Source organism: Desmodus rotundus, chromosome 10 (assembly GCF_022682495.2).
Source record: "Desmodus rotundus isolate HL8 chromosome 10, HLdesRot8A.1, whole genome shotgun sequence".
Classification (NCBI taxonomy): Eukaryota; Metazoa; Chordata; class Mammalia; order Chiroptera; family Phyllostomidae; genus Desmodus; species Desmodus rotundus.
The window spans coordinates 99,499,594-99,521,368 of NC_071396.1; the positions used below are offsets into that span (position 1 = coordinate 99,499,594).

A 21,775-nucleotide genomic window follows, 5' to 3' on the forward strand; every position below is an offset into this window, starting at 1 on the left:
TCCCAGCAGGCAGCGCGACCTAAGGCCCCGCGGCGTCGCCTTGCCCTCCGGCTCCCGTCGCCCTCCGGCGCCCGAGCACTGCGCACGCGCTCGGCCAGCCGCTGCCATTTGGGTCAGTTTGAAAGCCTGCGCGGGCGTCGCGCTCTGCTGTGACGGCGGAGGATGCTGCGAGCGAGCGGTGCTGGCGCGGCTCTGTTCGCATCGGGGATGCTTTGTCGCGTCTCCGGCCCGCATACAGGCCTGGGCTTTCGGCTGCGAGTTGTGGAAGTGTGCTTTTTTATTTCTTTGTGGATCTTCGTCTGCGAGTTCGACCTGAAAAAGGGGTGTGTTTTCGAGGAGCGTCCCATCCTTTGACAGCCCGAGGGAAGGGCTAAAGGAAGGTGGCGGGGAGAGAAGGGGGAAGACGTCTCCTGTTGAAAGGAGTCGGTTGAGAGTCCCTACGGGAAGGGGACAACTGTAGGGGGAGGGCCCCTAGGTGGGGAAGGGTCGCGGAACTGGACGGAGGGGACCTGACGTGGGCCTCGGGGGACTGGAGACGTCGATTGAAGCGGGGGTGGGGAGCTGGGGGCTTAGGCGTTTGGACCGTGTCCTGGAGAAACTCAGTCCGCACCCCTGGCGCTAACTGGCGACGGCCCTGAAGGTCCTGACGAGCCCGTGCGTGTCATTGCTGGGATCCCGCAGGGAGGGCGTTTCCTAGATTCCGGGGCCGGTTTGAACTCAACGCCCGGAGGGGACAGGATGCTTTGGTGTGGGGGCGCCAAGAATCCTGGCTTTATGGGTTTATTCTTTTTACTGTAGGCTATAAACACACGATCGGGTTCATCACATAGATCACAGAGCTACCATCTCTCTTTTTTCCTTTTTTTATTTTTCTATTACCATTTAGTTCTCTGTACCCCCTCCCCCAAGAGCTGTTATTTCTAAGATCTGTTAATTTCTTCTGAGCTATTCCCATTGGTTATTTAACACGGAATATTCTGTTTTTGAATCAAAGGTAGTTGAAATTTCTTGCCATTCGTTTCACCTTTTGTTGGGAATGATGGATTTCCTTATGCAGATATGGACGAGTGTGTATGGAAGAAATGGTAAGATATTTAGGATTTGCTCCCAAATCCTGCGGGAGAAATGGGTGGATATTGTAAAATGTTTGGGTATGTTGGTAACTGAAGAAGGGTGATAGCTGCATAGGGTTTATTTTATTTTAGTTTTATACTTTTGGAGAGTCTATACAATAAAAGTTCAGTTGTGGATTTTTTGTTTTTATTTTTGTTTTGCCTCCTGTGAGTTAAAATAAAGGTTATTACCCACTTACTGAGAACTGTGACCCATCGACTTTGCCTTGTAGGGTTTTGTTTTGTTTTTGAGATTTTGTAAAATTAAAACCAGTAACCTACATGTACTGTGTTGGAATAAGGGACAAAATGTTTGATCAAGCTTAATAGCCAAGCAGTATTTGTTTCAGAAAATTTAAACATCATTGGTGAGTGGGATAAGGAGAGCAAACCTGACTTAGTCTAGCCATTCTTTTTTTTTTTTTTTAAATATATGTTACTGAATATATTGGGGTGACACTGGTTAATAACAGGTACGTTTTGGGTGTACAAGTGTGTAATACATCATCAGTGTATTGGTTTCTGTACTCTCCACCTAAAGTCTCATCTCCTGTCATCATGTATTTGACCCCCTTTACCTCTTGCTGCCCCCTCACCCCTTCCCCTGTGCTACCCACCATACAATTGTCTTCGTCTCTGAGTGTTTTGTTTGTTTGTTGCTTTCTGTCAATAGCTCACATGTGAGTGAAATCATGTAGTTCTCCTTTTCTGACTTATTTCGCTTAGCATGACACTGTAGGGATTCAGCCATGTTGTCACAAATGGCAGTATTTTATCCTTTCTTACGGCGGAGTAGTGTTCCATTGTACGTATGTACCGCATCTTTATCCACTGATGGAGGACACTTGGGTTGTTTCCACATCTTGGCCACCATGAATGTTAGTCCAGCCATTCTTTCTTGGGATATATACCAATATCATAGCACTCGGGGAAATCAAAGAAGCGAAACATTGTCTTATGTTCTGTTGCTGCTTCCACTCACTGCTCTCCGCTCTCTTGCAAAGGCGGTTGCACATTAGGCTGAGAGGCAGGATGACTTTTTATTGTTTTTTTTTTCTTAAATGGAAAACTCTCAGTATTATAAAGTCAATTTTGAGAGTTAAGATTGCATTCAAAGTTGTTATATCCTAAATATTCCAAAATACAGCCAAAAGTTAAACATATTAACTATAACATCATAGCATGTGTTAAGTCCTAGACATTAATCTTATTTTTAGTACAGAAAATCCATTGATTTAATTTTAAAAGAATGTAATATCATATCAAATGAACAGAGTGCCTATGCATTCTGTTACTTTTTAGGTTTTCAAATATAGATCCTATTGCTATACTGAGGTAGATAGGAATTCCCTCAGTTTTACTAATGGAAAAACAATAAGATGAATACAATGTCTGCTTTCTAATTATTTAAGTCTCCTATAAAAGAGGTGGGCTGAATATATTTAAGAATAAAATATAGTGAGGGTAGTACCAAAATGAAGGTCAGAAAGTTACTATTAACAGTATTGTTTTAGGAAAAGAGCATTTGACGTGTTCATCTTATGATATGACTTGTAGTTTATGTCTTTATATTTTGTTCTCTCAGCTCTTTTTAGGTGAAGGGGTTGGATAAAGTTACATATTGACATTTATAACATTCTTCTTCCCTGTTCCTTCTTGTTTCTAATACCTCACTGGATGCCTTTAAAAACTTACTGAGCAAGCTCTGTTTGGGTAGCTGAATGGTTAGAGAGCCATCCTGGTAGGTCAGGATTGCAGGTTCTGTCCCCAGTCAGGGCACATACAAGAATCAACCAATGAGTGCGCAAATAAGTAGGACAACAAATCAATGTCTCTCTCTCTCTCTGTCTCTCTCTCCCCCTTCCTCTCTCTAAAATCAATTAAAGAAATCTTAATTTAAAAAAAAGTGAGCATTTACTATCTGCAGTGCATGGTGGTAGGCTTATGAATTGAAAAATCTGTATAGAGGGATGTTAGGTATTTTGATGTCGTAAACTATACCAACATAAGAAGAGACTGTATGTACTTCAGTAGTTTTTAGGAATTAAAAAGTGAGTACTCTTTTTTTGGGACTTTCCATGCATGTTCTCAGATAATTTTAGTATACTTAATTCTAGGCACATAGTAGGTACTCAATAAATATTTTCTAAATAAATGATAAAGGAATTCATAATAATTAAAATAATAGAAACATATAATGTGTATTGCCTAAAAGGGATTTATAGATAATGAATTTTATTCTTTAAAGAAAATTATAAAAAGTTTACATATTTAGTAATTTCTTTGCATGTGTCTGTTATTCCTTTTACTTTGAACCATAATCTTTTGTTTTTGTATTACAGTTATTTCTAAGAGAAATGAACAGAAATAACCATTTTGAGGAAGGCATGGCAAAATCAAATACAAAACACAGAGTTTGTTCTCGGGAATCTTCAGTATCTTCTTTGTTAGCAAGCTGCAGCCTGAGTGGCAGTCATTCCTCCAACTCTGATGGCTCTTTTCAGTACAAGGACAAACTGTACAGTTCTGCATCGCAGGCCCTGCAGGCCTATATTGATGACTTTGATCTAAGCCAGATGTGTCCTGGTGTAACCACTGGAAAGATGAACATTTGCAAGTGCCCTGCTAATGTGCCAGAATTCTCCAGCTATGTTTATAAACCAAACAATGGTATTTTTTTTTCCTCTCCTCCTCTCCACAGATTTGAGAGACCAGTTGTAGTCTTTGAAAACTACATGCTTCTTTCTTTGTTCTTTTGTGGTAAAAATGACTTTTATAATGTTGAGGTCTGGATATGTTTCTTAAAAGATTCTGTAATTATCCGGTTCTCGGGAATTTTTAGTTAAGATCTCCTTGTGACCTTGGAGGGGAAGCTGATGAATCCTACCGGATGGCTGACCCTAATCCTTAAACCTTTTTATTACTGCATAATGGAAAGAGCATTGACTTGGTGATTTCTAGCTTTCCTTTACTGCCTGATGACTTCAAATGAATCTCAGCCTTTTTTAGTTATACCTGATCAATTCCAATTGATGGCATAGTATTATATTAGTCTTCCTGATCTGTATTCTATGGGGCAATAATATTCATAATACATTTAGAGGCTGTTTTTTAAATTTTATTTATTTGTTTTTAGAGAGAGTGGAAGGGAGGGAGAAAGAGAGGGAGAGAAACAACAGTGTGTGGTCGCCTTTTGCACGCCCCCTACTGGAGACCTGGCCCACAACCCAGGCATGTGCCCTAACTGGGAATCGAACTGATGGCCCTGTGGTTCGCAAGCTGGCACTCAATCTACTAAGCCACACCAGCCAGGGCATGTTAAGGGTTTTTACTTGGTAAGGCTTTTATGAGTACAGATTTGGAAAATGCATCTGTTGATAACCCAATTACTGAGCATTTATGGAATAGCTGTAGTATGGAAAGAGTTTGCATTCAACTCTTAGAAGGATGTGGACTATTCCAGAAGAGGAGAATTGGAACAGCTATTTACTGTGTGTTAATGCTATTGCAGAGTTGTTAGGCAAGAAAGCAAATTTTTTTCCACCTAATCACATCTGTTTTCCCGTGTTGCAGCCAGTATTGAGTGGCCAGTGTTAATGTGAGTGCATTAGTGCATTGGGTACGTCTAAATGAAAAAAGTTGAAGAACAGTAAGTTAAAGAACATGGGAAGATTCAGGCGGTTGGAGAGAAAAGGGTAGAAATTAGTTAAAACTACTTTGGAGATGTGAGGTAAAAAAGTACATCCTATTTTATCAACCTACATCTTTTAGTCAACGCTTTAATGAAGATAAAAGGAAAGTGGCAAAAATGGTTCTTAAATTCTTAATTCTCATTTACTTATGAATATTTTAAAGTATTTTTATATGTGATATCGGAAAATAAACAGAACTATGCTTTGTTTTTTAGCTTTTGAAAATTTCAATCACAGAAAAAGCTCCTTATCTTCTAGAAGACCGACTATTAATGACATAGACTCCATTAGCCTAACAACTGATGATCTATTAAAACTTCCAGCAGATGGATCATTTCCTTTTACTTGCCTTGGACCAGGTCACCGAATCAGCAAGAAAACCAAGAAAGGCATTGGAAGACTGAGTTCGTCGGACACTAAAAAGAATCAACATTTTCAAGAATCCTCCACTGCCATGAACACGGATAACTTAGTAAACACAAATGTAAATGGAAAACAGTCTCGTAGGCTAAAAAACTTAAAACTTGTAAATAATACTAATAAATGCATTTCTGAACCATCTTTATCTTTTTCCAAGAAATCATCTTTCAAGGACAGTTCAGAACACAGTCTTGAAAAGAATTACCCAAGATGGCTCACTGGCCAGAAATCTGACCTTAATGTTTCAGGGATAACTAGTATACCTGATTTCAAATACCCAGTCTGGCTCCACAATCAGGACTTGCTACCCGACACAAATAGCCAAAGGATTCATAAAATATTTAAAGAAGAGCAGTGTTCCCCAAGACATAGTTATCAGGCACAAAGAACTTCTCGACTTACAAATAAATTAGATTGCTTTGAATATTCTTTTGAACCCTCGAACATTTCAGATTTCCTGAGTGGTGATAAAGGATTAGGTAATGAATATAAATGTGATTCTGAACATAGCCAATGTCAATGTGAAAATCCACTTCTTCCAGGACAATCCAAAAAGCCATTCAGTGGTAATTGTTTTTTGTTTGTTTTTAAGAACCAAAGAAAATGCTGTAATTTGACCTAATATCTAGGAACTTTTATGTTACATTCTTGATATAATGATCAGGTGATAGATCTCTTGAATTCCTATGGTTTTCATTTATGTAGCATTTTGTAAATAGAAAATGTCTTTTCTCCCTTTTATTTGTTTTAAATGTCACATTTTGATATACTTTGCTGTTACAGATGTATATATATTCCAAGTTACCTGAATTCTTGTTGCTTTTGTGAGATTTTTGCTGTGGTTTGCATTTTTTAAGAAAGAATTAATATAATCTTTTAAATAGGTGACAAAATTGAATTGCTTATCCTGAAAGCCAAGAGAAATCTAGAGCATTGTACTAAAGAACTGCCGAAGTCTATGAAACAGGACGACAGTCCTTGTTCATTAGATAAACTTGAAGCAGAAAGATCATGGGAGAATATTCCTGTTACTTTGTAAGTATGTTATAATGGAAAAGTCATATGAGGTCATTAGTTTTCCAAATGAAAAAATGTGTGAACCTCTAATTTATTTTTAAATAGCTTAATGATAATTAGCAATGGTAATTCTGTAGAACATGGTATTCGGAGTTGCTTTGGTTTATGTTGCAGCTTTTCATTTGTTACCACAAGATGGTGTAATGTTTCATAACTTGGATACATTATATAACTTTTGCCTTTGTTACATGTTCCTTTTGTTGTACTATAAAATATTCATATATGTTTAATGTGAGGAATTAGAACCAAAAGCAACTATTTTGCAGAAGAAAGGGCTATAAAATTCTTAATTACTTCCATTCTACTTTTAAATTTTTTCTCCCTTTATATTCTTTCCATATATTAGTTATCCATTTCTTTTCACTTACATTTTACCTTCTCTTTCAGTTAACTCCTTTAAGTGATTTTCCATTTTATATATTGTCTATTCTGTAAATCTTTATAGTTTCTGAGATTGTTTTCATTTGTGTGTTTAACCTTTCAGTGGTTTTGCAGAGTAAAAAGGGTTCACCTAGTTAATTGAATATGAGCATGAAATAAGGATTGGGAGTTTAGATAGGAAAGCTTTTTCTTAGTGTCTTAGGGTTACTATTATATCTAGACTTACCAGATACGCATTCTTGGTAACCCTATATCCTGCCTTAGGTTCTGATATTTATTATATTCAGTTGTTTATACTTTTATTTTGTCATAGATGGTGTTTAGTAATTCCTGGATACTTTTTGATTACTTTTCAGTTGAATATCTTTTTTTTTTTCATGTGGACACTGATTATGACACTGGTTTGGAATCCCAGCTCTGTCACTTCCTCACTGAGACCTTGTACAAGTTACGTCCATTCTGTACAACTTGACTTTGTACAAGGTCTTGTACAAGTTATTTTATTTGGTGTTTGTGTGAGGATTCAATTGGTTAGAAAATAAATAAAGGTACTTAAGTTAGGATATTATGATGATCTCATAAATTGTAATTATGGTGATTATTCAGAATATTTTTTTCTTAGTTTAGTTTTATTTCTCAATTGTTGGTTCAATAATACCTTTCTAAAAATGGGTTAATGATCTCATTTAATTTTTACCTTTCTTATTTTTTAATTTCTTATTACCAGTTGTTTTCTGTATTTGTAAAGTACCATAGCTGCAATACTTTGCTTTCATTTGGAACCAAAATGGGTGAGCAAATAATATCAGGTATTTAAGAGTAAAATTTTTTAATGTGCTTCATAGCTAGGTAATAGAACCTGTGACTGGTATAATTATTACCATCAGGGGTTTGGCCCAGTACATTGCACACAGTAAAGAATGAATTCATGTAATGATGGGCATGTTTGTATATAAAATTAATGATGGATTGTGAGAAGGAGGGATAGACCTGGCCTCAACATGACATTGACAAATTGTTATCAATCTGTCTTAAAAACAAAATGGACCTGGATATACCCAAAGTAGTATGTTAAAAGATTGACTACAGCTACCACCAGATAGTTGCTTTTTTGTTTCAATTTTTATATGGGAAAATTTCAAATACAAAGGTGGAAGAATAGCATAATGAATCCTTATATACCTAGCACCCATCTTCAATAGTCAGGTGAATGCTTTTGATAATGATGGGTGGATGTACAAACTCTTTTGATAAAGGATGGAGGAAAAGGCTACTTGAGAGCAATAAAAAGCTCAGAGTGAATTACAAATCAAATGAATTAATAATAAAATGCTGCTAATTAAGAAAAATTAGCATTGTGACATTTACATGTTATAAAAAGACTTAGAGATCTGAGTACTTGAGTTAGAAGCACATCTCATAATGATATTTAAATCAAAGAAAGAATGAGTTTATTCTCTAATAGAATTTGGTTTGGGGAAATTTCTTACTTTTGATAGGGATGCCCTTTTTTCTACTACCCCTTACATCAAGAAATAAATTAATATTTATTGAGCATTTATTAAATGTAACAGGTACATAGAGTTAATTGAAGATTTACTTGAGATAAATGAGACTATAAATGTAGAAATCGAAATTCAGATAAATAAATTATGTAAAGTCATATAGTGAATGGGATTAGAATTCGAACTCAGGAATTTTAATTTCAAATTGATTCTTTTCCTTCTCTAATCTGTCTTCTATGTTAATGCCAGTTCTGGGCGGGGACGTCTGTCCTATTGCTTTGACATGGCAGAGCATGTAACTGCCATCCCAGTAGAAAATCTTATATATTTGTGGGAGTTTTGTGTATCATCATTGGGTAACTAATGGTGTTTAATTGGAAAAATGTACTGCTTATTTCAAACAAGTGAGCTATAAGCATAGCCTATAGTTGAAAGCTTACTTGTTTATTTGAAAACTAACATTTTCAATTTTTTTATAGTCCTTTTCTTAAAGCTTTAAAGGAGAAGCAAGGAGATAGGGAGGGTTAGATTCTATTATCAGTTAAGGGAAAAGATGAGAGAATTACCAAGCAAAATCAATATGAATCATACTTGCAATGATTATTTCTTGGCGACCACTTATATTTAAATTATAACCCTTCAATTAATACTAATTTTTATAAATTGGGAATTTAATTGCTATCTTGTATTTAAATTCTGTTTAGCAAATCTCCTGTTCCTGTTAACGCTGAGGATAGCCCTCAACAGGCTTCAAGGGTGAAGTGTGAAAAAGGGTTCCTTGAAGACTTTTTAAATGATGATAATCAGGTGGGTGAAGGTAAATCTTTTTAACTTATTAAAAGATTACTGATATGTAGATAGTAATTTCTAAGTCATTTAGATATTATAAAACAAAAAATGATGCATATCCCTTCTTCCCGAACACACATACAATGAAAGTTTCAACCATCCATGAAAGGTGTCTAATCTTTTGGCATCTCTGGGCCACACCAGAAGAAGAGTTGTCTTGGACCACACATTAAATATGCAAACACTAACGACAACTAATAAGCAGAAAAAAGATTTTAGGTAAATTTACGATTTTGTGTTGGGCCGCATTCATAGCCATCCTAGGCCGTGTGTGGCCTGTGGGCCGTGGGTTGGACACCCCTGCATGAAACCATCTCTCCTAGAATTATGGATAATTACCTGAGTATTCTGCAGTAAAGGGGCCTGAGATTGAACTCTTACAGAGAGTTTAAATTGTCATTACAATTTTTTTTTTCTGGAAAACATATAAAACAGACAATTATATTTTCCCATAGGGCAGCTGATTATTGAGAGTTGTGTTTCTAAAATAAAATTATAAATCTGTATAATTTTTAAAATAGGAAAATTATTATCTAACTTTACTAAATCAGTATATATTCATCTTGCAGGTAACCCCAAAATAAAACATAAATGTGTATATTTGTACATAAGTAATGATGTACAATTTGATTTAGAAACACAACACATGGTGTTAGATATTCAAATAATATTTTTGGGTTCTTAACATTCTAGATTTGAGAGGTTGAACACTCAAAATAAAAATTAGCTAAAAAATTTAATAAAATATCTTTTTTCCTCCAGTGGAATTTACTACAGACCTTAATGCTCTGTATAAGATAGAACAGCAGGTGCTGGGTAAGTGAAGCTTAATTATCAAACATTTGACAAATATTTGAGTACCAAGCACCTTTGGGGGAACTGTATTCCTAGTAGTGAAAAAGAGAGGAAATCCTTGCCTCTTAGATTTTTTTATCTAGTTGAAGAGACAAACAACAAAAATTTAATTTGTAATATATAAGGGAGTACTATAAATGTTATGAAGAAAAATTAATTGGGAAAGAGAAACAAGACTACAGTTTTAAATAGGGTAGTCAGGAATGGCCTCTCTAGTGAACGAAAACCTAGTCGGGGTGAATAGCCCAAATCTCCGTGGGGAAATGACTCTTTACATGCGGAGGTCATCGTAAATGCTGAGACCCCAGGCAGAGCTGTGCTTGGCATCAGGAATGTCGGAGTCCAGTCAGTGTAGCTCAGTCAGCAGGGACACGGGGAAGGATGCTAAGAGGAAAGATGGAGAGGTAACCGAGGAGCCAGATATGTAGGGGCTTTTGAGCTACGGAATGAAGATTTTACATTTTCTCTGAGTGAGAAGTCACTGGAGAGTTTTGAGTGGAGTAATGAAATCGTCAGATAGATATTTTAAAGTATGAAATGGTAGCTGTATGAGCTTAGATTTAAGAGCAGTTGGAGAAGGAGCAGAAAAGGATGGCGTTTTTGCAGTCATTCAGGATAGGGATTGCAGAGGCTTGAATAGACTGGGTACGTGGGAGGTGGCTGGAACCGGACTTAGGGTGTACTTTGAAGGAAGACCTGGTAGGATGGAGGTAGGATTTAAAAAATGAGTCCAAGATGTTTGAGCCAAGCAACTAAAGGATTGGATGGTGCCATTTCTTAGGTAAGGAGCTCACCAGGAGCTTTCTCTACTGGTGAGAATCCTGACTCATTACCTATAATAACTTATTTGTTCAATCTTAGTATATAGATAGTTCCAGAATTACTATCCAATAATCCTGTAAGAAACAAATTTACTAATTTGATAACATTTGTATATAGTTTTTTTTGTCTTTAGCCTTACAATAGCCAAAGTATTGTTTTCCAAAGTCACCTTGGTTAATTATTTTTTCCCAACCCCTTTCAGTGTGGTCATCTTGTTCATTTGTAATAGCATTAGGTGGTTCATTTTTTATTCTATTTGGCTTAAATTGTTTATTTTTGAATATGTGAACAAAAAAGTTCTCAGATATATTCACTTCAAGGTTTTAATGACAAGTTTAAGAAACAGTTCTATCAGACATACGAACATTTATGAATATTCTTTAGTAAATGGTGCGAAATAGTTTATATGATCTGTTGGGTAGTGTCCTTGTTTTGGTGCTCTGACCACTGCCTTGCCTGAGTCCACTGGCGGCAGATGGCAGGTTCCAGAGGCAGGCTTTTGTAACCCTACGGTAGCCCTCGGGTGACCAGAAATTCCCCCAAACCCGTGGCTCAGTGCAGAGACAGTGAGTGCCTCGGGCGCTGGCTCCAAGTGGGCAGGGTAGAGCCTACTAGATCGTTATGCCCCAATTTTTTTCTTTATCTAATTTTGCTAAGATCTACATAACATAAAACTTACTGTTTTAACCATTTTAAGTGGGCACCTCTGTGCAGCAAGTCCCTTCACATGGTTGTGCAGCCATCACCATTGCCCATCTCCAGAACGTGTTTATCTCCCCCAGTCGGAACTCTCTACCCAGTCAGCATTAACTCCCCGTGCCATTTTCCCCCAGCTCTGGCCAGCATGATTCTACTTTCTGTCTCTGTGCACCTGACTGTTCTAGGAACCTTATGTATGTTAGTTTGCTCAGGCTGCCGAGACAAAATACTGGAGGCTGGTGGCCTAACAGATTTTTATTCTTACAGTTCTGGTGACTGGGGAATCTAAGATCAAGTTGCTGGCAGACTCTGTTCCTGGTGCACACACTCTCTTCCTGGCTTGTGGATGGCTGCCTTTCACTGTGTCCTTACAGTGGCCTTTCCTCCAGCTCCCAGATGTCTCTTCTCATAACGACACTAATCCTATGGTGTCAAAGCCCCCAGCCTTATGACCTCATTCAATCTTAGTTACCTCCCATAGCCCTTCTCCAAATACAGCTGAATTCAAGGTTAGGGCTGTAACATGAATTCCGGGACACAGTTCAACCTGTAGCATCATGTTAGAGGAACCCTGTATTTGTCCTCTGTGACTACCTTGTTTCACTTGTTGTAGCATGTGTCAAAACTCCGTTCCTTTCTTAGACCGAGTAGTAGTCCATTGTATGTACCATGTTTTGTTTGTCCAGTCATCTGCTGATGAAACCATGGGCTGCTTTCAACTTTTTGTGTTGTGAATAATGCTATGACGTGGGTATACATGTGTCTGTCAGAGTCTGCTCTCTCTTCTTTGGGTGTATAAGCAGAAGGGGAATTACAGGTTGTAAGATAATTCTGTGCTTGTGTTTGAGGAAGTGCCATGCCATTTTCCATAGCAGCTGCATCATTTTACTTTCTCACATCATGTTTCTTTTTTTTTCAATTACAGTTCACAGTCAGGATTATTCTGTATCATTAATAGTTTCAGACTTACAGCATAGTACTTTCTTACACTGTGTTCATATAGCTGTGAGGTGCCTTTAAAATCTTTTCAGCTTTTATGCTTAACTTTGAATCTCTTCATCAGTGAGAGCCCACTTCTAATATTCTTATGTCAACAATTTCCTCTGGCCTTGAAGTTTAAACTGTGCATATAGTATACTGTCTATGTTGAAAGTATTTTAAATTACATCTTAAGAGGCCAATTTGCCACTTTGTGGATAGTTTTCAGGACACAGCAACTCGTGTGAATAATGTGAAAATAATAGGTTGGTAAGAATTTTAGAAAGAAGTTCAAAAATATCCCGCACAGATTCACTTAAAAGAATCCGGACCACTTACTGTGTAAGTGCTGTTGCCTCCTTTGGATGCGGTAAGATCAGTGACACTTGAGTTATGAGTGTTTCCGGGTAGCAAGGAATATGTGGCCCGTGAAGAGGTGGAACACCGGTATTCTGTGTGTCAAAGCACACCTAAATGTGTGTAGAGAACACTGTATTTAAAATTCCAGTCCTTGCTCAGCTGATAACCAGCTCCATTTACACACCTGCAAAGAGCAGGTTGGCTTACCTGCTCTCTAGGGAACTTTTAGTTCTAAAAATCTGTGATTTTCAATGTACTCAATGAATGTATTGCAAATGTAAACGAGTACTGTTCATTTGAAAAGAGCAACAACGAGAAAGGAAGTGCCAGGCTGTTCATGATGATTGTCACTAAGTAACTTCATCTGGGAGCCGGGTAAGGCGAGGCGATGAGTTACGTACAATTTTTAAAACACTTTATTGACATATATTGTTGGGATTTTTGCATTAGTTTTGTATTGGGGAAGAATCATACAAAATAGAACTTTTTGTCCCTGAATGGGAATGGTTAATTGTTCATTTGTTTTAACTTTTAGAGCTGTACCCTTTCTGGAGGGAAACATCACGGTCCCGTTGAAGCCCTGAAACAAATGTTATTTAATCTTCAGGCTGTACAAGAAAGTTTCAACCAGCATAAAACTACAGAGCCCAAAGGAGAAATTACGCAAGTAAGCACAAACTTGATTTATGAACTGGGGTCTGTGAAGAGATAAGATTTATTTCTAGATCTTTTTTAGTTTGACCTCTAGTTTTATGTTAATAGACATGGCACATAACATATGTTGTAGAGTTGTAGAAAGTGACTGATGAGCAAAATAGAACCAGAGGTATGGAATCATGAAATAGACTGATCCCTGTAAGAGGGGTGGGGGAGGGGGAGACTGATTGAAAGAAGGTGAAGGGATTATCGACACACCTATGGGTGAAGGACCCATGGACGTGGACAGCAGTGAGGGGACTGATTATGGAAATGGAGGGCGGGCTGGGTGGAGGCGGGTGGAGGGGGAAAAGTGGGCCAACTGTAATAGCATAAACAATAAAATATATATATAAAAAAAAAGCAAGTGAATTCAAATTGAATACTATTAAATTTCTGCAGTTGTATATTCATGAATGGATTGTTTTATTTAGTTTATGGTAATGAATTCAACATCTTATTTAGATATGGTGGTATTACAACTATGGTCTGAAAGGATTGTAAGAGTTATTTTTTTAATGCCCTACAAAATTATTCCGTGTAGTCCGACATGTACGTATAGATTGGGGAGATCTAGAAAACCTGGACTTCTAGACGTGTCTTTGTCACCTGAGATTGGTGCCATGTGTTTACTGACTTCTAAAGACAGTTCTGTAAAGTTTTATTTTTCTGTCGTCACCCAAGGACACGCTTACTGATTTTAGGGGGGGGAAGGGAGGGAGGGAGAGAAACACTGATTGGTTGCTTCTTGTACATGCCCCGACCTGGACCGAACTCAAAACTCTGGCATGTGCCCTGACTGGGAATCAAACCTGTGACTTTCCAGTTTACAGGACGGTGCTCCAACCCAGTGAGCCACTCTGGCGGGGGCTAAAGTTTATTTTAAAACCACTGAATTTTTAAGTGTTTCCTAGAAATTCGGAAATATGTTTCTGCTTTCAGCTACAAATCTGTAGGGGTTGAGTTTTCTTCACAGTAGTAGAGTGTTTATGAATATAGTTATTTATAACTTGGGAGAATGTTCATATAATTCCAGTCTGATTGTAAATTCTAATTCTGCCACTTAACTAGCAAGTGCAGTATTCGTACCTTTTTAGTTTCAGTTTTTTCTTCTGTAAAATGAAGTTGTTGAGAAATTAAGACAGATTATATCAAATACTTACTATAGTGCTTGGCACCTGATTAAAAACTTAATAAATGCCTTATTGATAAAAACACTTATCCTAATAATAAAAACTTTTAAAAATTTAAATAATACCCTGGCCTGTGTGGCTGGTTTGGAGTGCTATCCCGTAACGGAAGGGTTGTGGGTTCAATTCCTGGTCAGGGCACATGCCTGGGTTGTGGGTTTGGTCCCTGGTCCAGGTGTTTACAATCCCTGGTCTGGGAGCATGTGCTCTGGGACCAAGCATGTATGGGAGGCAACCAGGGAAGGTCTCTCTCTCTTTTCCTCCCCTTCCTCTCTCTAAAAGCAATAAAAAAATGTCCTGAAGTGAGAATAAGAATATACTAAAAATAATAATAAAAAATAAAAAGTTATAAAAACTGAAATAATAATGTTATTTGCAGATAATAATACCTTTAAATATTCAAGAAATGTTTTTATTGTCCTTGTTTTATTATTGCTATTGTTACTCAGTAGAGCTTTCTGAAATTCAGTTTTTGTTAAAAAGGAGTGGATTAACTCTTGGGAACTAGCACAGCCTACTCTTGTGAGTTTATTTCTAGCTATTTCTCTTTCCTTTATAATAATCACAACATTAACATACAGAGTGTAATCCATCTTTGTTTTCCCTCCCCTTTTAAACGTTATTGAGACATAACCAAGTTCAGAGAAGTCATAGTTTCAAGCCAAAATTTGTTTTTTACTGGGTATACATTTAGAAGCATATGTTAGGACAAGTGAAAGATGACTCTAAGAAGTAGTTGTATTTTTAGAATAAAGAGAAAATAAAAGTAATACTTTACTGAAAATTATTTGCTAGAATTATTTCTTTGGAAATGAAGACAGTGATTTTTACTTTTCTTTTCATTCACATTAAATAGTATTTAAGTTTATAATTATATAATGTTTTCGGTATTTTGTTGCATTTGATGTTTTTAATAATAGGATTCAGAAGATGATTTCTCTAAACTACAACTGAAGGAAAGCATGGTTCCTATTACTAGGTCACTTCAAAAGTAAGTATTCTGTACTGATTTGTGGATATGTGTGATATGTTTTAGCCATCTCTTGGATTGAAGTCAGAAGGTCACAGGATGTAAGGAAGTAGTTCTCAGGGTATGATGGGTATGGTTAAACTTCTTGGGACATGCTGTTTAATACTGAAGTTTTCTCTCAATACTGTGCTATTTCTGATTTAAAATGTTCTTAGAACCCTATGAGATACCCTTAGACACTTAAAACACAAGGAGTGTGAATGGCCTACATTGATGCTGTTGCTTTTGAACGATGGCAGTGATGTGAGATGAGTATTGGTGCGGATACCCTGGACGAGCACCTCGTTCATGGCACGTGTTTTCACATGTTCCCTCTAGAATAGCTGTAGTCCTAATGGTACATGATTTGACCTATATCCACAGGAATCTAGCGTAGATACAATGCCCTGGATAAGAAGGTCGAAAGGCCCTAAAGGAGTTAATCCCCCTATTTTCTTAGTTTTATCATCTTAAATTTAAAAGTGGGGAAGAAGACAAGTCTTCCCTTATTGGTGGAAGGGAAAAGTTCTTATTTGTGGGTTTGGTTGTGTGAAAATAAAGTGTCTTCAAAAGATGGTGTGCTGAGTTCACGAGATGCTAAGATGAAAATTTTTTACTTTTGTCACAGCATTTCACTCAGCTGTACTTGGTGTTGTATCATAACCCTCAAATTTGTGTTTTCCCCTTAGTGTGTCTTTTCACTTGTTTAGAAAAAAATAAACAATATTCTACAATTTATTTCCCCACTTCTCCCTACACATACCTTTGAATGGAATACTTTTGAAAGCGTCCGCTCCAAGAGGATTATTTTATTCTCAGTGGGGCAGATACCAGTTACATGAAAGGAACTGCCAGCTGGTGTGTGCAGCCAAGCTAGGGGGACGGGAGATTTCAGTTCTGCTTAGCTTTTGTATTCCTTCCCATCCCACCGCTCCCTTCCCTCTACTCCCCTCCCTTCCTTTTTCACTGACACTGTTTTTTAAAGGCATAAGGTAAACTACATAGGATTAGAAAGGAAAATAGTCATATTGACTTGTAGTTATGAAAATATTAAATTTCTATGTAGTGATATGTGATTATTAATGCATTTAAAATAAGACTACATTTAAAATATAGATAAGTTAAAATTCATTTTGTAAAAACATAATTTGAAGACCTTTTGCATAGATTGAGTAAAAGCATTAAATCGCAGCATGCTTTTACCTTTCACGTGTTGCTCAGCAAACAGAGAAAGGGAATTTTGGAAAGCATTGATTTCTGGATCACCAGTGAGACCTCGCTGTTCAGTGGGTAAACAGCCAGGCTTAAAGTTGTCTAATAGTTGGCTAGTTAAGTCATACGAGCTTTTGGACTGTAAACAGAAAGACTTAGACTACATATGTTCTATGTAGTCTAAGGCGGTGGCTTTGATACCTATTCTAATTTTGTAACTATCATATAACTATTATAATTTTGAAGTAATGATAAAAGATTTTTAGATTCCTGCAATGACTATAATGTGTTATGAAAATATCTCCATTTTCTGTGGCATATATAAGGTTGCAGGTTTTGGTCTGTTGCTTACATGCATAATGGAAAGATTCTTCTTTACAGAAAGTATTTAGTGAAGGTAAAGATGAGGATTTTTTTCTCAATCCAATTTCCTAGACCCTTGAAGTCCAAGGGATCTGTGGCCGTTAGGGTTGTGAACAGTAAGATAAGACTCTAGTCATTTGCTGTTTTCTTTTGCTTGAGTCACAGGTAGTTAAATAACAAGCCTGAAAAGAAAAAGGAAGATAAGTCTCAAGTATATTTACAAGTTACCTTTTTTCTCATAACTGCATCTCTAGGAAGAAAATAATTCTTTAGATAATGTAGAAATGGTAGTGTCTAGTTAATTTTGCCTAATTGCTTAGTAACTTTGGGTATGTTATTGTCATTTAGTTAAAGAAGATGAGAATCTCGAAAATTAACTGAAGTTGCCAAAAGGGTAGCAGAACCCAGATTCTTCTCTTATTAATTATATTTGAGTAAGTGTCCAAGAAAGAGATGTGGGAAAGAGATATAATGCAGTAATTAATACTGCCAGTTTCTTCCACCTCTTTATCTTGGGTAAAATATAGATGTATTTCATTTAATATACATTTATTGAACCTGTGTTAGAGACTATAGAATAGGGTGTCATAGTTACCACCCTTAGCTCACCTTAGTAATTGGCCACTAGAGATTACTGCACACATTGCTATATTATTTCTGTTTTTCTTGGTCTCTTATTTATCAGAGACCCGAAATATGGTTGATTAACATGGTTGACATTTTCTGAGTGGCTCTAGGATCTGAAGGATAGGGGAGGAAAAACTGGGACAGTTTTTAGAGCAAGATTGGAAAGTTAAGGGCCACTCTCTTCCTGGTTTGTTTGAAGGATGATTGAATTTTCTCTACTGATACTATAATCTTAGCTTTAGTTTTGCAAAAACAAGGTTGTTGGTATAATATTACATTATTTAACATAATTGTCATTTGTTTCCTCCATGCTCAATAAAAATGAGTTTTTCTGAGAACTGTAACTGATCCTTTATTTTTTTGAGTTTTAGCTATCTCGAGTGTACGTTAAAAATAAATGAATAGTTTCTGAAATGGTATACACAATATAACAAAATAAAATGTTATTTCACAAACGTGTTGTGAAAATTACATGAAAAAATGTTTTAAGTGTGATAACAAATGATACCCATTATTATTTCTTACTAAATTTACGCAGCTAACTTGCCAAAAAAAAGCCTTGAACACACAAAATATTTTAAAGATAAGTGTTGTTACAGAATTTTAGATGAATTATTTTAACCTTTGATTATTTAGATATCAAAGTTTTATAAGGAAACTTCATCACAATTTGATACTTAAGTTATTCTATAAATTCATTCCTCATACTAATTCTGATGTTATTAAACAATGTAATCACCATTGCCTGCTGTCTGTGTTCCTATCAGTCTGTAATATTGGTGTATAATATGTTTTATACTTTTTGATGAAGGGCTTTGCACCATTTATCTCGCCTGAGAGACCTGGTTGATGATACCAGTGGGAAACAGTCACCGAAAATGTGAAGAGGAAAATAAAAGTCTAACCAATAAATAGTCACCACAAAACAAAAATGTATTTTTTTCCTATTGCTAACTGGTAGAGTTATTATAAGCCATGCACTCTTCAGATGGGTTCAATTATTATATATTTAAAAAACAAACAAACTTGAAAATGTCTATAGCTTTTGTGACCTATCCTCATTTTGTACCAAAATACCAGAATGTGAACTGGAAGGACCCACACGATGTCCTGTAGTCGGACTTTGGTCTTCAGGCCAGCAAATGTCTAACATTCAAAGATGATGACTCCTGTTCTTGAAGCTCACATGGACTTAACCTTCTTCAGCACCCTCACCTTATCGCCTGCCTCTTCTGGATTATTAAACTCTTCCTGGTTTCTAGTTAAAATCTCTGAAGCGGAATAGACTTTTTGATACAATTAGCATCCGTTTTTAAGAAGCTTAGAGGAATATCAAAATTGTGCTGTATCTTATCCATGTGGAAGTATGTTATTTTTAAGTTTTGTAAATCAAATATTTAAGATATGTTGTATTTACAAAAAACTTTAATAATGGGGTGGTTCAGTGCTAAAAGGAATATTGTTTTATGTTGTGAAATCCAAGAGCACTTTATTTAATTAATGCTTTGATTTTGATTCTCTGTTACATAATCTTGTAATACTTGAGAGTTTACAAAACATTATTGGGGGGATATTTGAAAACGTAATATTTTGATATTAGATTATTTTTTCAATTTTAGTTTTAGGGTCAAATTAGTAAAAACTATGAGATCAGTGACCAGATGCTTTATGAAATTTTATGACTAAACTTAAAGAAAACAAATACGGGAAATTAGAAAGCAATACTCTTTCAAAGTTATTTTGTAAGAGATGAACTTTCTCTAAAACAATCTGTGGTCTTTAAAGTTTGTCTCTACCTGGAAGTGAGCAGAGCTGTATTCTTTACCAGCAAAACTCAGATTAAGTTATGAAGTGTGACTAATGAAGCGTATTAAAAAGCCTGATGAAATGAAAGAATATCCATCTGTGTATACAAATACTACAAATTAACACTTTACCCAAATGGCAGCATCTTTGCTAAGTAGCTTTATTTCCAGTAGGAATTTCTAAGTATATTAGGTTAGAGATTTTGCTTTTGATTTTCTCCAAATTTAACGCACTACATAAAACCTTTGTTTTAGAACTCGCATGTCAAAAACGTAGAGTGAACACTTTTTCTGGGTCAGTGAGTCAGCGCCGTCACGCTATGCTGGTCTTTTTGCCTGGTTTGAGAGTCCCTTGCCTCAATGTGTTTGTTTTCCTTGCTCTGTGGTGTGTCTGCCAGTGACATTCTGTTTTCTGAGTGTGGTCTTCTGCAAATAGTTTGCTTCCTACCAAACAAGGCATTACATTGATGATTAAAAATGTGGCTTAGCTGTTGCAGATTTTAAGCAGGTGAACATCAGGTGGATCTGGGCTGATCATGCTCCAGGCTTAGTAAAATCCACTATTAGACAAATTCTGAAGAAGGCAGAGAAGATAAAGATATCATAATAAACTTCTAATTACGTAGTACATGTTGATCAGACAGAACATGTAGTATATACTTAGCGTCTACGGAGGGTTTATGATGCAACAACTGGGACTTGTACTGGTTTGGTTAGTGCTTCCACCTGCAAGAACATATCTTCAACACTAAATAAGATAAGCCTATTCTAAAATTTTATGTTATAACTAGTATTTTAAGAAACTTGATTATATTTACCAAGAGTATTTTCTGTTTGTTAAATATGGAAGTTTAGTCTTTTACCTAAAAAGAAAATATACTTATCAAAATGATTAATTCCAACCTTTTAAAAAATATTAGGAGGGTCAACAAAGATAAAATTGAAACAATAAATGTTCAAGAAAAGAATTAATTTAGTTTATTACATGTTAAATATTTTAGTATTTTTTATTTTGAGCTTTCCTGGGGAGACTACAGTATTAAGACTGCCAAGTGAGGAGTTTAAAGCAGTTAATGAGAACAATTAGATTTTTTAAAATTACATTCCAAATATAAAATTGTATCAATCTTTTTCTCTCCTTTAGGTATATTGAAAAATGTTAAATAAGACGTTAACTTTTTAAATTGAGTATGAAAAATATTTAACCTAATTCCAAAAGTTATTTGAGATCTAGGGAAAAAAGTGTTATGCATATGTGAAGATAAAACTCAACTCAATTTTCTTTATTATAAGAACTCTACTTTGAGTTTTTTCTGTGATAATCATTTCAGCTTCATAGGGATTTCTGACCAAATTGAAGAACTCTGTCTTTGGTTTGTTTGAGTTATGTTTTTTAATGGTATTTCTTGTTGAAATGTATACATGTAGATATTTTTGGTGTTTTGTATTTGGTGTTCATGATAATGTCTTGTTAAATTACGTAGAGTTACACCGGAATGGTGCCTGAAGATAAATCATGAGAAAAATCCCCTTTCCCCACCTGCGTTTATGAATATACATGCAGTCACTCATAGATTGGGAGTTTTGTTTCATTTTCCTGTCTCACTTCTCATTGTGTCTCAAAACCTGCTTGGTGGCAGTGCCATCATGAAGAAGCGAATTTGCCAAAAGGCAAGTGGTATGAAAGGAGACAAGAGAAGTGATAGGCCAATAAAATTGATAATTTCTGAACAGCTGGGCTTTCTTCAAGTGTGAGAGACTGTGTCCTTCTATTCCGTCTATGATTTGGACGTTTCACACACACCGAGAGCGTGGTTTGAGTTGTAGTGCCCGTCCCAGCGACCGGGGCAGACCTGGGCCTGGCCTGAACACCTTGTGCGGCCTGAACACCTTGTGTGTTGGTGTTTTTCCTGTGATACCTGAAGTTACTCCTTTCCTACTTCTTCCTTTCTCTCCTTCCTCATAGTCACCTGTGGTTAAGAGCATTTCTTTTTGAACAAAATCTTAAAGCTTTTTACCCTCCCAGCTTATTCTACACTGTCCTTACCCTGGACTGGACTTGTCCGTGTTGACCACCTTTCTCACAGAATACCAGCTTTTAACACAGTGTAGCTGCATCTCTC

At 36.4% G+C, this 21,775-nt stretch overlaps 1 protein-coding gene across 3 annotated transcripts; it reads left to right on the top strand.

Annotated features, from left to right (window-relative positions):
* The first annotated feature begins 122 nt into the window (after positions 1 to 122).
* C10H18orf54 (chromosome 10 C18orf54 homolog) lies at positions 123 to 21,375 on the top strand. Of its 3 annotated transcripts, none has more exons than XM_024580638.3 (9): positions 123 to 323; positions 995 to 1,085; positions 3,455 to 3,782; positions 5,020 to 5,790; positions 6,109 to 6,259; positions 8,892 to 8,994; positions 13,286 to 13,417; positions 15,557 to 15,627; positions 18,659 to 21,375. In XM_024580638.3, the coding sequence occupies exons 2-9, from the start codon at positions 1,074 to 1,076 to the stop codon at positions 18,729 to 18,731; spliced, it is 1,641 nt and encodes a 546-aa protein (XP_024436406.3). In that variant the 5' UTR covers positions 123 to 323; positions 995 to 1,073; the 3' UTR covers positions 18,732 to 21,375. The 3 variants fall into 3 exon arrangements, with proteins under 3 accessions (XP_024436406.3, XP_045043932.2, XP_045043933.2); XM_045187997.2 differs by having other exon boundaries at positions 18,928 to 21,375; XM_045187998.2 differs by having other exon boundaries at positions 5,020 to 5,703.
* Positions 21,376 to 21,775: the final 400 nt, after the last annotated feature.